This window comes from Doryrhamphus excisus, chromosome 16, assembly GCF_030265055.1.
Source record: "Doryrhamphus excisus isolate RoL2022-K1 chromosome 16, RoL_Dexc_1.0, whole genome shotgun sequence".
NCBI classification, from domain to species: domain Eukaryota; kingdom Metazoa; phylum Chordata; class Actinopteri; order Syngnathiformes; family Syngnathidae; genus Doryrhamphus; species Doryrhamphus excisus.
In genome coordinates, this window is record NC_080481.1 from 695,626 (window position 1) to 713,207 (window position 17,582).

Below are 17,582 nucleotides of genomic sequence, written 5' to 3' on the forward strand. Positions count from 1 at the left end.
TATACCAGTACCAGTACCAGTACCAGTACCAGTACCATATACCAATATTTAATGAACCTTTGAGGTAGTTATGATGCTACGTTGTTCAGAGAACTGTATACGAATGAGTCCCTTAACCCTAACCCATGTAAACAAACCATTCACACTCACATTGGAGTATAGGCAATTTATATTCTAGATATTATTCCATATAGGAATAATGCAATCTCTTTGTGTGCTGCACAAATAACCGTAAAACTTGAAAAACCTCATATATGTTCTCTTAATAATCTGTATGGTTTGTATATCTTTGAAAACAATCGGATGCATTCATGTTTTGGAACTTTTACAACTCGGGAACTGTAACCTTTTGCGCCTGGAAAAAGGCTGCACACACTTTGGGTTGGAATAATTTGTCCTCCGGTCCTACTGTACACATAAAGGGCATCGAACAGTGCGTCTTTAGCGTAATAAAGTGACTAGCAAAGTGGGCTATGTGCCACTTTTAGTTACAACAATCACACACAGCCACCGCAGACCGGAGAGGATCAGCTCCAGTTAATTAAAAGCCGCTCCTGATTGGACGAGGGAGTAATCCCGGCGGGCTTGGCGCTCCTACTAACGCCGGAGCAGGACGGGGTGCGAGCCTTAGTTTGCCCAAGGCGAGGGAGGGCGAGAGAGGCGGGGAGCAAGAAAGAGCACGCCATCATCCGAGCACACTCGGTGGCAAGTTTGATTCCAAGTTGTTGTTTTTGGTCGTGGGCTACGCGCGCAACAGCAGCGAGGAGCGGCGCGCACATGTAGACGCTTCACACTTTTCCACATCCTCCTTCTTCGAGAGTCACCAGAGAGGGAAGGAGCGCGGCGAGGCTGGACGGCGTCATTCCAGTTCCAAAAGCCAACGGGAAGTAGACTTTTCCCCCTCTTCCGGTGAGACGATGAACGTCAGTGATGAGAACCTGCTCAAGTCCATCAGCAACGACGCGCTCCTGGACCTGACGCAGCGCTACGGTCAGTCCGCCTTCGGTTTCGGCACCGGCCACGCTGCCGGAAGCCCGGGTCGCTTCCCCCTCACGCCGGCCGCCGACTTCCTCAGCGGGCAGACCGCCAAGTCCAACGAGAGCGGCGGAGAGCACACCAGCGACGACGAGGACGGCTTCGACGCGCTAGAGTCCCGAAAAAGAGGCGCCCCCTTCGGGGAAGACAAGTCCGGGGGTCCCCTGGCCAAGAAGTCCAAGGAGCAGCGCTCCCTGCGGCTCAGCATCAACGCCCGGGAGAGGAGGAGGATGCACGACCTGAACGACGCGCTGGACGGCCTGAGAGCCGTCATCCCTTACGCCCACAGCCCGTCGGTGAGAAAACTCTCCAAAATAGCAACTCTCCTCCTGGCCAAGAACTACATCCTCATGCAGGCTCAGGCTCTGGAGGAGATGCGGCGGCTGGTGGCCTACCTCAACCAGGGACAAAGCCTCTCCTCGCCGATCCCCACCGCCCTGGCGCCCTTCGGCCAGGCCGCCGCCGTGTATCCCTTCTCGGGCTCGGCTCTGGCCAACTGCGCCGATAAATGCTCCACGTTCTCCGGGACGCCGTCCACTCTCTTCAAACATTGCAACGACAAGCCTTGACTCGCCCCTCGCTTTCTTTCGGAACTTTTTCAAACATTCCGCATCTCCATCGCTCTTTGCCTCCCTTTAGTTCTTTTCAAATCATTCCGTGGGGAAAAAAAAAAAATAATAATAATGCATAATTTTGACAAAGTAATGCTGCAATGGAACGAAAACTGCATAAGGCCTTCTTTTAAAGTCCAACGTCCTGCTTGCCCCCCCCCCCCCGAATGAGACCAGGCCGTGTCCAAATGTCCTATTTTATTTACAAATGTTTTCATTTGAAATCTATGCAAAATTCAGCAACAACCCAGTAATCAAAGTGTACATGACGTTTAATTTCCATTATACTACAGCTTCAATTGCAAGTATGAAATTTCACTTCATGTTTTCTTGCCTGATATATATTTTTAAGAATAATGTATTATTTTTGTCAAGGTCTTGCACATCTCACATGATTGTAACGTACAACTGTGGAGAAAAGCCCGATTATACTCAGAATTCTCACGGCCTGCGATCAAGCAGGGATTTGGGTTGTGTTGCAACATGAATTTCATGAATTGTTTACATGTGTTTATAATTAAAATCATATCATATCAGATCAGACTGGCTATGATTCATTTAACAATTCTGTTGTATTTTTTTTATGTGATTTGCATATGACCGTCAATGTCATATCATGTTATTAATCAAGCGGTGCAACATTGTGTCTTAAAACGCCCAAATAATTCTAACCCTTCATTGAATAAATGATGAAATCAACTTTGCAGCTTTGTTTTTCCATGCATGAGAATCTCCGACTAGTCCCAAAAGAGCTCGGTCGGGGTGGTGCGTTCACTTTGACACGCCGAGGGTCGGTGGCAGAGCGTAAGAGCCGCCCGGGGGCCACCCTTGACCTGTCTCTGGGTATTTGAGTGATCGCAGCCTCCCGTGGTGGGCTCTTACACCCCGGACGGCTATTAACACGATTTCAGCTCCTGTCTGCCTGCTTAGTTTCATGCAGGGAACATTGCTGGGCCGCTTTTCCCTTGCATGTCTGCACCGGGATGAATTTGGAAAGAAAAGACAACCAAAAAAAACACAAACAGCAACCATTGGATCACACACCTTAAACTTGGGGGTCTGCTCTTACATGCACGGTGCCTTATTCTGCAGTTGCATTAAAATACACCACATGTTTATGCTTTCATTGGATGTATAATTCATTTCATCCAAATCTAAAAGACACATTACATGTCATTAGCGACTAAATATTACTTTAAATGTTGGACACCAACTTCTATGTGAGGATAAGCGGCATAGAAAATTGATGGATGGAAGTCTTGTTTTTCATATTAGACATTTAGCTGCATGTCACAACACCCCCTCAAGCATCTTATACGTTGCCCCCTCCGATGAGGCCCCACATCAGGGATGTGATGTGACAAACTCTATGATGCTATGATGCCCCGGTTCATGCCCTGCACTGCCTTATCGTTAATAATAACATGGTTGACATTTTTTGCGACAAAGAATGAGTGTGTGTTGGAGTTGTGTGTATTGGGGGGGTGGGGGTGGGGGGGGTCCACCTGGTGAAATACATGTTGTATTTTTTTTTCCCCTTTATTTGGGCAAATATGTGAAACATTACAATGCATTTCTTACATCAATCAAAATATAACTTTCCATTATTTACATTTGTATTCAACTATCTGATCCCAAGCCCAAAAGGAGTAGGCTGAAGCAAAAGCTTATAAATGCCTACCCCTTTTTGCAGGATATAATCATGTTCATACAAATATTCATATTCATATTGTTTCATATTGTGACTATGGGAGCACTATGGTCATTTCAACTGTTTTAGCCACACTATAAGCTGATATTGTATGATTATAATAATCACCATATTCATTTTATTTGCTTGGAAAGTATGCTTAAAAAACATAGAAGTCAGATAAAATCATGTGTTTTTATTGCATATTTGAATTACAATAAAAATCACATTGCGGTAACTGACAATTACAACTTGCCTTGAGAATGCATAATAGAGACACATTAAAGGTAATGTCCAAAAATTAAATAAATTCACTTTTCCCATTATAACAAAATTATATTTTGGTGGTAATTTAAACATAATTGTAATATAAATGTAATTTCAAAGAAATGCATTCATATTTGCACCACAATGTCCACTCAGCACAGAACTATTTTCATGTTAACGTCTGTAACAAGTAAACAAAAATACTAACAAAATAAATACACCAAAATCTAGTATTAGTGCACATACGTTGGCATATTAACACCAGTTTTTTTTATTTGCCAGCGCCTTTATTCAGACCAGCCCAGTCAGCGAACTACTAGCCTTCTGCCGACAGCCCAGCATGGTGCAGCAGTACGGACAGACTGTGTGATGTCTGTAAACATTTGTGTTTGTTCTCAGTGGGATGGAAAGAGAGTGATTTCATTAGCATGGCTCCTAGCTTTGAGGTATGTTTGTGTGCTTTTCTCCAACCCGATGCTATAGTACTAAAACCATATGCCCTTAAGTGCGTACCTCGGCCTAATGCTTCTGACAGCGCTGTTTTCTCTAATTAAATTCTCTCCGTGTGCGAGCTTATGCATCTGATGTACATTGTAGCACTCTGTCTCGCACACACACACACACACACACACACACACACACACACACACACACACACACACATACACACACTACTGTACTAACAACTGTGGGCCTCCAAGGAAAATGAGTATGCTTCAGCTGTGATTATGCTTACTGTGTAGGACCAAAGGGGGTTTCAAACATTTGGGTTGTTATTATTAAAATGTGATTTAAGGAGGATGTTTTGTGCAGGTTCAGTTTCAGAAGTGAGTGGTCTAGGTGAGGACAAAAAAAACATGGTTGCTACTGTAAAAAAAGACCCCACCACCAATACCATCAAGTACATCCCAAGTTCTTGTCAGTGACGTCACACTAAGTCGTCCCTCCAAGCCCCGCCTTGTCGGAAACAATGAGCGGGTGAGTCAGTCGGTTCTGAGGACCCATGTGATTCGGGGCGACATTGCTGCGAGTGCAATGAAACAGGTCGAGGCCCTTCGCTCGCTAATCGGGCATCTAAGAGGACGAGGAGGAGGTGTTTGCTTGCATGGAAGCATTGTGTTTGCGTTCATATGGACGCAGAACCTCGGCACAACACGGCAGCATTTTGCCTAACGCCACAAGGCGCCTGACACCACGCATGGCAGACGCAGACAAGGCGGCAGGACCTAAAGTGGTCTTAGTGGGAGGCATCACAGTCGGAATGTGCACCAGTGGGTTATTAATGCATTTCAGTGTGACGTCCTGCACGTATATATTCTCTGTGATAAGATCCCACCATAAGAGAAGACTTTCCGACACTTTTTGAGCGCTCTATCAAATGCACCTTTGAGTTTGTACCCCCCAACACCACCTCCATCGCCACTCTCATCACTCTTCCCCATTTAGCTTGTAGTCTTGACAGAGGATAGGAGCTGACAAACAGGGGCATCCGTTACTGCAGGGATGCCTAATCTCTGTAATGGCCTCACAGATACTGGACTGGTGGTGAACAAATACACACACACACACACACACACACTCACACACACACACACACACACACCTCAATTGGCCGGACAAATGTACATGAAAAGCCCCGAGGTCAAGTCTCATCTCAATGCTCAGCCATTTGTAGACATTGTAGTCTTATTGTCTGTCATACACACATTTATACACACACACATTTATATATATATCGGGGCCCAGCACCCGTCTCCTTGTTCGGTACCAGCTGAGCAGCACCCTGATTTTGTGGGTAGCAGGGGGAGCTCGTTATCCTCATTAATTAATGACAAAAGCAATGTAATTGGCCATCCATAATCCTCCATGTGGCGACAGAGTGACAGGCAGAGACGCTACACACACACACACACACACACACACACAGAAAATGAAGATGATGAAGATGATGAAGATCACGGTTATGTTTGTTAGTATGACTTGTAAGAACGACATATATTTAATGAACTGAAAGTACCGGTATGATTTTATAATTCTTATCTGGTTGTGGTTCCACTGGGCCCGAGCTGGAGCGCCGGGCTGCAACATGCTACCCCCCCCCCCACCCCCCACCCCACCGCCATACACCCCATCCCCACATCTGAATGAAAAGACAAGATTAATAGCACTTCCTGTCGCCGACTAGACTAATTAAAAGCATGGCAACATGCGCATAGCCAAGGATCAGTGGCTTTTAATGAGGAGCGTGTTGGCTGATTTGGGCCTCATTTTCTGCTTAATAAGGCCAGTTTAAAAAGTCATTTTGGTGCGATGTGACTGCTTTAAACCTGCTCATTATCAATGAGATCGCTTCACTTAAGTACTTCAGGAAACGCTCTGTTTAATTAATATTGTGGCGCACACGTGGATTAGCTGACAGCTCGGAATGGCGGACGACGAGCTAAGTGAGCTCGGGAGTTAAAATTCATGAAGAACTTTCAAGGGCACTAATTTCATTAAGTGGCTTCATTACAGCCCAAATAACTCTTCCTGGCGTTCCGCTAATTCAGCCTTAACACACACAAACATACGTACAGAATCAATAGCCACCTTTACATGGACCCAAGTATTCCGATTATTTGCTCAAACGGAAAGAATCTAACATTTGTATACACCTCATTACGAAAAAGAAGTGCCAATCCCAATGAATATATAATGGGATTCCCAGGGGTGGAATATTCCTTTCCTCAATCCGATTGAGGTACAGTAAACCTCGGATATATCGGATTCAATTGTTCCCACTGGTTTTGTCCGATATAAGCAAAATCCGTTATGCGTATACCGGAAAATGTCCGTTTTACGCATATATGGGATTTATATCCGGTATATGCGTAAATGGGATTTTATCCGTTATAAAAAGGCACTTCCTTGACTATGTTTCCAATGTACCTGGACGCGCAGGCAACGCTGCAAACGCTGCAAATGACGTCATATAGCGGCCTGTCACGATTCGGCGAATCGGAGCGCCACGATGCGGCCATCCGATATATGCCAGGGAAATTTCATGGAAATGCATTGGAACGGGACTGGAGATTTTGTCCGAAATAGGCGAAATCCGTTATAAAAAATCCGATATATGCAATGAATTTTATTGGAAATGCATTACAGAAAAATCGGTTCTTTTTTTATCTGTCCGTTGTGAGCGAATTTCCGATATATCCGAGTCCGATATATCCGAGGTTTACTGTATCTTGTAACCGCTCAATCGGAAAGTTGTCAGGGTGCACGCACGTCTCTCGGGTTTTGAAAATGGCAGCGAGCAGTCATCACTGGACTACAGCGGAAAGTTCGTTTTCGATACAAAACTTTAAAAGAACTAAACGTAATTGCAAGACTGAAATTAATCGCCTCTTCTTCGCTGTCATTTTCCGCGTCATTTTCCCAACAACCGTGGTAATCACACTCTCATCCGCCATCTTCGATGAATCACGTGATGTTGTTTACGTTTTACTGGGCATGCCCTATTGACTATTCCGTTTGATTATAGCGGCCTGTCACGATTCGGCGAATCGGAGCGCCACGATGCGGCCATCCGATATATGCCAGGGAAATTTCATGGAAATGCATTGGAACGGAACTGGAGATTTTGTCCGAAATAGGCGAAATCCGTTATAAAAAATCCGATATATGCAATGAATTTTTATTGGAAATGCATTACAGAAAAATTGGTTCTTTTTTATCTGTCCGTTGTGAGCGAATTTCCGATATATCCGAGTCCGATATATCCGAGGTTTACTGTATCTTGTAACCGCTCAATCAGAAAGTTGTCAGGGTGCACGCAGACGTCTCTCGGGTTTTGAAAATGGCAGCGAGCAGTCATCACTGGACTACAGCGGAAAGTTCGTTTTCGATACAAAACTTTAAAAGAACTGAACGTAATTGCAAGACTGAAATTAATCGCCTCTTCTTCGCTGTCATTTTCCGCGTCATTTTCCCAACAACCGTGGTAATCACACTCTCATCCGCCATCTTCCATGAATCACGTGATGTTGTTTACGTTTTACTGGGCATGCCCCATTGACTATTCCGTTTGATTATAGCGGCCTGTCACGATTCGGCGAATCGGAGCGCCACGATGCGGCCATCCGATATATGCCAGGGAAATTTCATGGAAATGCATTGGAACGGGACTGGAGATTTTGTCCGAAATAGGCGAAATCCGTTATAAAAAATCCGATATATGCAATGAATTTTTATTGGAAATGCATTACAGAAAAATCGGTTCTTTTTTTTATCTGTCCGTTGTGAGCGAATTTCCGATATATCCGAGTCCGATATATCCGAGGTTTACTGTATCTTGTAACCGCTCAATCGGAAAGTTGTCAGGGTGCACGCACGTCTCTCGGGTTTTGAAAATGGCAGCGAGCAGTCATCACTGGACTACAGCGGAAAGTTCGTTTTCGATACAAACTTTAAAAGAACTGAACGTAATTGCAAGACTGAAATTAATCGCCTCTTCTTCGCTGTCATTTTCCGCGTCATTTTCCCAACAACCGTGGTAATCACACTCTCGTCCGCCATCTTCGATGAATCACGTGATGTTGTTTACGTTTTACTGGGCATGCCCTATTGACTATTCCGTTTGATTATAGCGGTGCATGTAGACAGGAGATTGGAATATTCCTTTCCATGTATACACTGTTTTCTGGTACGTCATTCGGAAAGATCCCATTGGGAAAGAGGAAAATCTGCTAATGTAAACATGGCTACTGTCAGACACGCTCCACACAAGACGCAACACTTGGAGTGGTCTTGATGAAACCCCGTCTGATCTGCGCCGTATTTGTTTTGTATTTTCTGGTTCTACTTGCTATTCTCTTCCAGGGTTCAGCAGCTGTGCTTTAAAGGTCAAGCAGTTTAAGGGCTTGCCAGCAACTTTCACTCCGCGCCATCAACCTTCCCACAACATGAAGGTTTCAAAGCTTTTACTGCCTCTTCATCCCATTGTGGTAATCTTCTTAGCCTCCCCACTTGTTCAATACGTAGACAGCAGAGAAGAGCCGGGACTTGGTTGGGGGTAGGGGGGTAAGGGGTGGGGGCTTTAAGTGTCCACAAGCTCAGTTGCCAGGATTTTCCTCTCTCTAGGACCAATTACCTCACGCAAACTGTTGTAAGACTTCATGCTAGGACATGAACATCTTTTATTTTTTATCCTTTTTTTAATCCTTATTTTGCCTTGATAATGACATCACTTATTTTTATTTCTGTTTTTCAGCAGTCAAGGTGAAAACACTGGAGGGAAAAATAATATCATATAACAACTTCATAATGGGAGGCTGCACGGTGGATGAGTGGTTACCGCACTGGCCTCACAGCTAGAAGACCCGAGTTCGATTTCACTCTTGGCCATCTCTGTGTGGAGTTTGCATGTTCTCCCCGTGCATGCGTGGGTTTTCTCCGGGTACTCCGGTTTCCTCCCACATTCCAAAAACATGCTAGGTTAATTAGCCACTCCAAATTGTCCATAGGTATGAATGTGAGTGTGAATGGTTGTTTGTCTATATGTGCCCTGGGATTGGCTGGTGACCAGTCCAGGGTGTACCCCGCCTCTCGCCCGAAGACAGCTGGGATAGGCTCCAGCACCCCCGCGACCCTCGTGAGGAAAAAGCGGTAGAAAATGAATGAATGAACTTCATAATGGGAGGCTGCACGGTGGATGAGTGGTTACCGCACTGGCCTCACAGCTAGAAGACCCGAGTTCGATTTCACCCTTGGCCATCTCTCATACGTTTGCATGCGTACTCCGGTTTCCTCCCACATTCCAAAAACATGCTAGGTTAATTAGCCACTCCAAATTGTCCATAGGTATGAATGTGAGTGTGAATGGTTGTTTGTCTATATGTGCCCTGTGATTGGCTGGCAACCAGTCCAGGGTGTACCCGCCTCTCGCCTGTCGCGAAGACAGCTGGGATAGGCTCCAGCACCCCCGCGACACTCGTGAGGACAAGCGGTAGAAAATGAATGAATGAATGAATGAACTTCATAACTTCATAAACTTTTTCAAGTTTAAGTACTTAAGTACTTATAAACTAAATATCAGAATCCAAACTACAATTGAGTCAACACACTGAGACGTATTTAAAATAGTGTAAAATATGACCTTTAAAGATGAACAGTTATTAGCAAGGAGGTCCCCAAAACAAAATCAAAAAGTTTGTGTGCATGGTTTTGTAGACTTTGTAGGCTTAAAAACAAAAGTTTTTCCCCTAATTAAGACTTTCCTGCTTTTTTTTGTTGTTCTATGGAGGGACAGTGCCACATATCATTTTTCCCAAACAAAGACAAGAGCAGAGGTTGAAATCCAAAGGGGTTACGTTTTGAAAAAAGGGGCCGAGATAAATTGGGATGGAAACATGTTCAATGTAATCTCGACAAGAGTGACCTGCTTCCATTATTTTGGTCATGTCTTTTTGATAGCATTCACACGGTATAGCATCCTATCAGGTAATATCAGCCTATGGAGGATTAAGAAGGCTTTTATTCTGTTTAGTGGAAAGGATAATTCCTCTGAAATATTTCGACATTTTCATTCTAATATGGAAATGGATTTGAGTGTTGTTGTTGTTGTTTTTTTTTTATCTATCTTTTATTCTGACACTGGTGTACGAGAACATTTCTATGATTGAGAGATGCAGACAGATGCTGCTCTGAGTTCGAGGTTTTTAGACCCATGAGGGTGGCCGCAGACTGATCGGGGGCCCAGTCCCCCATAGCTCTGCCACCGATACCATTTATCAACTCCTATAAAGTTAGCGGTGGGCTGCACGGTGGTCGAGTGGTTAGCGCACAGACCTCACAGCTAGGAGACCAGAGTTCAATCCCACCCTCGGCCATCTCTGTGTGGAGTTTGCATGTTCTCCCCGTGCATGCGTGGGTTTTCTCCGGTTTTCTCCTTTTTATTTAAAAAATACATTTATATGTTTTTGATGGAAAATCTTCAAATTTGGGGGGCTGGTGAATCCAAAATCAGAAATTGTGAATCATGGATTGACTGGTTATTATGGGCATGCCCTGCACATTTCACCCGGTAAGAACCTGTGCTACTCCTTTGTGATTCATGACTTCCACTAGGAGACCAGGAGTTCAATTCCACCCTTGGCCATCTCTGTGTGGAGTTTGCATGTTCTCCCCGTGCATGCGTGGGTTTTCCAAAAACATGCTAGGTTAATTGGCTAATTGTGCATAGGTATGAATGTGAGTGTGAATGGTTGTTTGTCTATATGTGCCCTGGGATTGGCTGGCCACCAGTCCAGGGTGTACCCCGCCTCTCGCCCCAAGACAGCTGGAATAGGCTCCAGCACCCCCCGCGACCCTCGTGAGGATAAGCGGTAGAAAATGAATGAATGAATAAAGTTAGCGGCATAAACCGGAAGTCTTTCTATGCACTGGTCGCGGGTGAAATGTTTATTATCAGTTCCTATACCGTTTATCAACTCCTATAAAGTTAGCGTCACAAACCAGAACTCCTTCTATGGACTCGGTAGTGTGACCAACCACAGCCGAGTAGGCGTGCCCGGAGGCGGGCCATGGGTGGAATACATTAAAACAGACGGTTTTCACGAGAACCACAAAATCCAAAAAAATACAGGTGAATAGGTGCAGATTCTGGAAGACCTATAAAGCTTTATGTGCTGGTTATCAATACAATACAAAAGGGACTAAAAATGAGCATAATAGGTCCCGTTTAATAAAGGAGCTGGAGATAAGCCGTGGATGCGCTACCTTGTTATTCCCTGTTCATGGAATACAAATAAGAGGATAATAAAACGGAATATCATCCCTGGGGACGGTTATTGTTCCCCAATTGTTTTGAGTCCTACAAGAGAAAAACACCTCTTGTTTGTCCCCGCATGGCACCTGTTGTTTTTGTGTTTTGCTGTTATGCATATTTAGAAGTTGAGTACCTCGTCCTTGTTATGGAAATTGTATTAATATTGTTATGTATGTGTTTATAATCCTCACGGATGCCCTACTGACCTTCAAGGGGGTTCTCAATGGTCCTGTAGATGCCCCTCAGTTTTTGTCAAGGTTGATCATCTTAAGAAATGGACAAGAGACAGCTGCCCATCAGTCTCCCGCTCCGTCAAATGGCCATTAGAGCTGGCACTGTCGGTATGGGCGTGTTCCTCGTTCACAGGTTTAATTAAGCGGTGCTGATGACTTTGAAGCCGTGCACGAATGACAGCGTGTCCTCTGCTCTCGGACGGGAGGGTGACAATGTTGCACTGAGTGAAAGACTGTGGGACGGCGTGGACGGTGAGGCGAGAGTCGTATTGGTATTATTCGTGAACGTATGGGCGGTGCGTATGTGCGTGTTTGTTAATGGAGCCCCATACTGGATCTCTGTTGGTTCAGGTCACCTGCCGTTCCCTCTGTTGCTTTAAGGATTATCCCAGGAAGTGAATTGGAGCAACAGTAATGTGAAGCATGCCTCTTACTGTAAGACCACTCAGGAGTCTCCCTGGTACACACACACACACACACACACACACACACACACACTGGCAATATGGTTCTGCTATTTCAATATCTATATTGTGAGCATTGTTCAGTACGCAGATGTATTACATTCATGGATTTCATTTTCACTGAATAAAAACAAGTAAAACAAATCATAGAAAATAATTACACAATGGTATTTATTGTTCTGCTATTGCTTTTGGACAGGTGGACAATAATATTTTGTTCCCTACCCCATAAATAAATAAATAAATAAATAAATAAATAAATGTACAATATTACCTTTTCGAGAATGAAAATGCTTTATATGACTAATCCCATCAATCATAATCTTTTCTTTTTTTTTTTATTAATATTGCAAACAACAAAAACCTTGTTTAGTGATCCAAGCTGGGGAATTACACACACACACACACACACACACACACACACCACATATTGACATCTCATCTTCCTCATAAGATGAAGATTGGATTTCTGTTAACGTACCTGCTCTATTTTCCTTTTAATCCCGACAATGGGATGAGACAACGTGTGTGTGTGTGTGTGTGTGTGTGTGTGTTAGCCTGACTCAGTTGATATGACTTTTATTTGCTTTGTCTATGTGATATAGTCGGCTTTAAGAGGATTTGACGAGGTGAGGGAGTTTCTTGTAGGCTTTCAGCACGTTCGCTCGGGTGGCCTGCACTTGACTGGACCTTTACGGACGTACAGGAAAGGCTTGTCTGTTTTTGTTAGCATTAAGACGTACACCTCCACGGGCAGCGGACTGTTGTGTTGACATGACTGCTATCATTAGCTACATAAGTGGACACGCCCACACACCCACATAGAGAGAGGTGAAAAATGTGTAACTAATTAATTGAAAAATAATTTTCAAGGGTGGAGGTGTCAATGGGAACCATGAAATAAACCATAAAAAACCTGTCTACTTTGGTGGCACTAATTTAGTTGTAAATTGAATGAAATGTGACATAGTACAACATATGTGTCTGATAAGTGGGAATGGTATTTTAATAGTAATTATTCTACTGTCTTGTCATCTCTGCTTGAATCTCTGATTGATTGATATGAGAAACGTAAGAATACCACCTTAATACCCTTGCAACTATACATTGGTAGAGGTACCTAGGCTAATCATACGTAAATATAGAGGTACAAATTATCATTATTACAAAAAAATAGTAATAATGGACAGCATGGACACATCACTGCTTCAAAAATTGAGTTTGCAACAATTGGTTGTTGATGATAAAATAAAGAAAGGTGGTGATTTAAAATACTCATTTAAAAACATGATACATACATCAAAATACAACAACCATTACAATAAAATACAATGCAAACAAACAACCCAGATTAGGCACAGCAAGTGAAGACTGGGACTGGAGCTGGTCATCGGTTTGAGCACAGACCTAAAACCTTGCTTTTTAATGCACGACACTAGACACACACAAACTAATAAACATGTCTAAAAACCTCAAGGTAGGGCTTAACAAGAAGAAAGAAGAAGATGTTTGGGTTGGTCACCTGTTCAGACACAATCTCAAGTTCTTGTTTTTTAATGCACAAGATTAGACACATGCAATCCAGAAAATGATATGTAAATGTTACTAAAAAGTGGGCTAATAAATTGACAATAAAATCACAAATACTACGGATTTCAGAAAACAACAGATGGGATGATACAGCACTCTACAAGAAGCAATGAAGTCTGTCAAATTAAATAATAAAAAAAAAATCCAAAAATTGTTAACTATAATGATGGAAATGGTAATAATATTAATGATGATTATAATGATGGTAATAATGATAAAGTTTATAACAATAATGATAATAATGATAATAATGATAATAACAATAATAATATTACAATGAGGGTGGCACGGCGGGCCTCACAGCTAGGAGACCAGGGTTCAATTCCACCCTCGGCCATCTCTGTGTGGAGTTTGCATGTTCTCCCCGTGCATGCGTGGGTTTCCTCCCACATTCCAAAAACATGCTAGGTTAATTGGCCACTCCAAATTGTCCATAGGTATGAATGTGAGTGTGAATGGTTGTTTGTCTATATGTGCCCTGGGATTTGCTGGCTGGCAGCTCTCGCCCGAAGGCAGCTGGGATAGGCTCCAGCACCCCCCACGACCCTCGTGAGGAAAAGCGGTAGAAAATGAATGAATGAATGAATATTACAATGATAATAATAACAAGGGAAAACAAGACAGTGGCATAAACATGATTATATCTTGCAAAAAGGGGTAGGCATTTATAAGCTTTTGCTTCTGCCTACTCCTTTCGGGCTTGTGATCAGAAAACTGAATACAAATATAAATAATGGAAAGTTATATTTTGATTGATGTAAGAAATGCACTGTAATGTTTCATATACTTGCCCAAAAAAAAAAAAATGAATGCACAAAGATGGATTAGTGACAAGAACATAGTATGGACAGACAATGGATGATAAAATGGCGCGTACTAAACACATATTATAACGCCTGGAAGGTTATTATATTAGAGGGCTGTGTGCAAAATATTACGGAAGCACGTGGAGTACAGAAATAAAAACACGTCATATGTCAAAATGTGTGCAGGGTACGTGACTATAGTCCAGCCGTCTGTCACTGGATGGATTAAACAGGAGGTGGGGTGGGGGGGGGGGGGGGGGGTGACCCCCATTCCCTTCTATTGTTCACTCTCTTTGCATTCTCACTCTCTGTTCCTCGTTAATACGACAATCAGGAATCACCTGCCCCCCCCCACCCCCCCCCCCACCCTGCTACCACATAATAACATAATCACTCCATGCAGATGGACACTACAGTATATAGTATGTGTGAGTGTATTATCATATATTGCAACAAAGTGGGAGGGGGCCCTTATACCAAGCATTAGCTATATCAGCAGTAGTATTATTTACAGTAAGGGGGGGGGGGGGTCCAACATGTCAGCTGTTTTGACATGACACTTAAAGAGAAATCAGAGAGCAACTTCTTGCTTCTAAACATTGACTGTTACACAATGAGCTTATATTTCCTGGGTGTAAACGCTACAATATTATTATTATTATTATTATTATACACTTTTAACTGTGTGCCCTTAATTGCTTAATCCTCTTATGGTCCCGTGATCTGAAAAAAAAAAAAAAAAACAGGGTCATCATGCCTAATGTGTGTTTGTTTCCTGTGTGACTCCTCTGTATGATATATCAATAAGAAAATAATCCGTATTCTCATATGTTTCTAATAACAGTCAGACACAAGGTGCCACTTATTTACTTTTTTATTGATTATATATATGCTGTGCACCATCATATGTTTCTAATAACGGTCAGACACAAGGTGCCACTTATTTATTTTTTTATTGATTATATATATGCTGTGCACCATCATATGTTTCTAATAACAGTCAGACGCAAGGTGCCACTTATTTACTTTTTTATTGATTATATATATGCTGTGCACCATCATATGTTTCTAATAACAGTCAGACGCAAGGTGCCACTTATTTATTTTTTTATTGATTATATATATGCTGTGCACCATCATATGTTTCTAATAACAGTCAGACGCAAGGTACCACTTATTTATTTTTTTATTGATTATATATATGCTGTGCACCATCATATGTTTCTAATAACAGTCAGACATAAGGTACCACTTATTTACGTCTTATTTACTTTTTTATTGATTATACATATGATGTGCACCAACCAATTAAAGACACACTGCTCATTCATGCACACCACAGACAAATACTGTACGGAAAATGAGCATTAATTTGACTGTAAGCATTTTTGGGGGCCTAATGACCGCAGCGAGGCTTGTAGGTGTTCCTGGTCGCTGCCCGCTTGGCTTAGCATCAGCTGTTGGCCAGTCAGGCTCAACTCAGATTGCTCCAGATTAGGAGATGAGGCACTCTGAGAGCAACTATGATCCATATTAAAGCTGCATAAAATGAAAATTGCAAAGATTTAGAAGCGGATCATAGGCCAAAGAGAATTTAATCAGAACCTGGCAGTGTGTGTGTGCGTGCGTGTGCGTGCGCGTGTGTATTTCTGTGTGTAACACAGAGCATAGTGACATGAGGATTATGGATGTAGGCTGTATTTACTTATCAAGCACTGTTCGGAGATGTAACACAAATGTTTTATTTGGTGCCGCAGTCCGAGCCCGTCGCTGTGGATGCGTAGCCTGTATGGAAATAAAGTGTTTCTGGGTTTAAACTTTGAAGACAAAAGTTAAGAAAAAAAAAACTACAGACATGCATTTGTTCTGAGTTGGTGTGTGCGTGGGCGAGAGTGTGTGTGTTTATGTGTGAGCACAGCCGGACTGATATTGTTCCAGTGTCCTCAACACTTGTAATCCACCGAAAGCTTTAAATACTGTTACTGTGTATTCCGTAATAGATTGCTGTACATGTAGTATGCTCTTTGTCTTAACATGATCACCTATAGTCATCATCATTACAACACCAACATATATATATATATATAAATTATAATAAATTTATAATTTAAAATTACATACATTTTAAAATATATAAATTCAAAATTTAAGAAACCTGTCAAAGTTTCTTTAACTGAGGTCATTTTTTTGGACACACACCATAGTTTGTATCACGTTAACTCTGTAGCCACAAGCTGGAACAAATATTGATAAGAAACGGAGAAAGAAAAGAGTATTTATAATGGTAAAGTTAGCTTCAACGTCCTGGCAGATGGCTCTTGTAGCAAGACAAAAGTTACGCTATGTTTGACTTATCATGGATTACATGGCCTGCCAGAGACTGGAGCAGTGCAGGTATTGTTTTTATTGTCATATACAGTACTACCTTGGTAATGGTAATGGTAATGGTAATGGTAATGGTAATGGTAATGGTAATGGTAATGGTAATGGTAATGGTAATGGTAATGGTAATGGTTTTATTTCATTTGAACATGCATCAGATTCCAATTGAGTGCATCCCATAATCAGTTCCCAGTTCCACATGTCCAAAAGGAGTAGGAAGAAGCAAAGCTTATTAAATCCTACCCCTCCATCTGGTACTTTTACAATCACTAACTGTTACATTTGTTCACTTCCTGCTTTCCTAATATAGTTTAAGGTTTTTTTATTTTTTTAATTTTTAATTTAAATTAATTTTAATTTTTTTACTTTTGGGCTACTCTTGGCATAAGAGTGGCCCAAGAGCTAATAATAATAATAATAATAATAATAATAATAATAATAATAATAATAATAATAATAATAATAATAATAATAATAATAATAATAATAATAATAATAATAAATAGTAATACAAACATATGCTTGCTGACTGTAATGTTTTAAATAATGGCCCATAAAATGTATATCCCTTTACATAAAATCTGATGTAATTATTGTTGTTTAGCACAAAGAGATTTCCCCTACTTAAAATACTTATTGATTAACACATTTATTAAATGTGATCATTTCAAATATATCAATCAAATATTTAAAT

General features: G+C 42.0%; 1 protein-coding gene across 1 annotated transcript; it reads left to right on the top strand.

Moving 5' to 3' along the window:
- The first annotated feature begins 618 nt into the window (after positions 1 to 618).
- bhlhe23 (basic helix-loop-helix family, member e23) lies at positions 619 to 2,332 on the top strand. The gene has a single exon (XM_058052467.1). The coding sequence runs from the start codon at positions 918 to 920 to the stop codon at positions 1,602 to 1,604; it is 687 nt and encodes a 228-aa protein (XP_057908450.1). The 5' UTR covers positions 619 to 917; the 3' UTR covers positions 1,605 to 2,332.
- Positions 2,333 to 17,582: the final 15,250 nt, after the last annotated feature.

Coding starts and splice junctions, on each gene's coding strand:
- bhlhe23 (XM_058052467.1), top strand. CDS start 918: ATGAACGTCAGTGATGAGAACCTGCTCAAGTCCATCAGCAACGACGCG.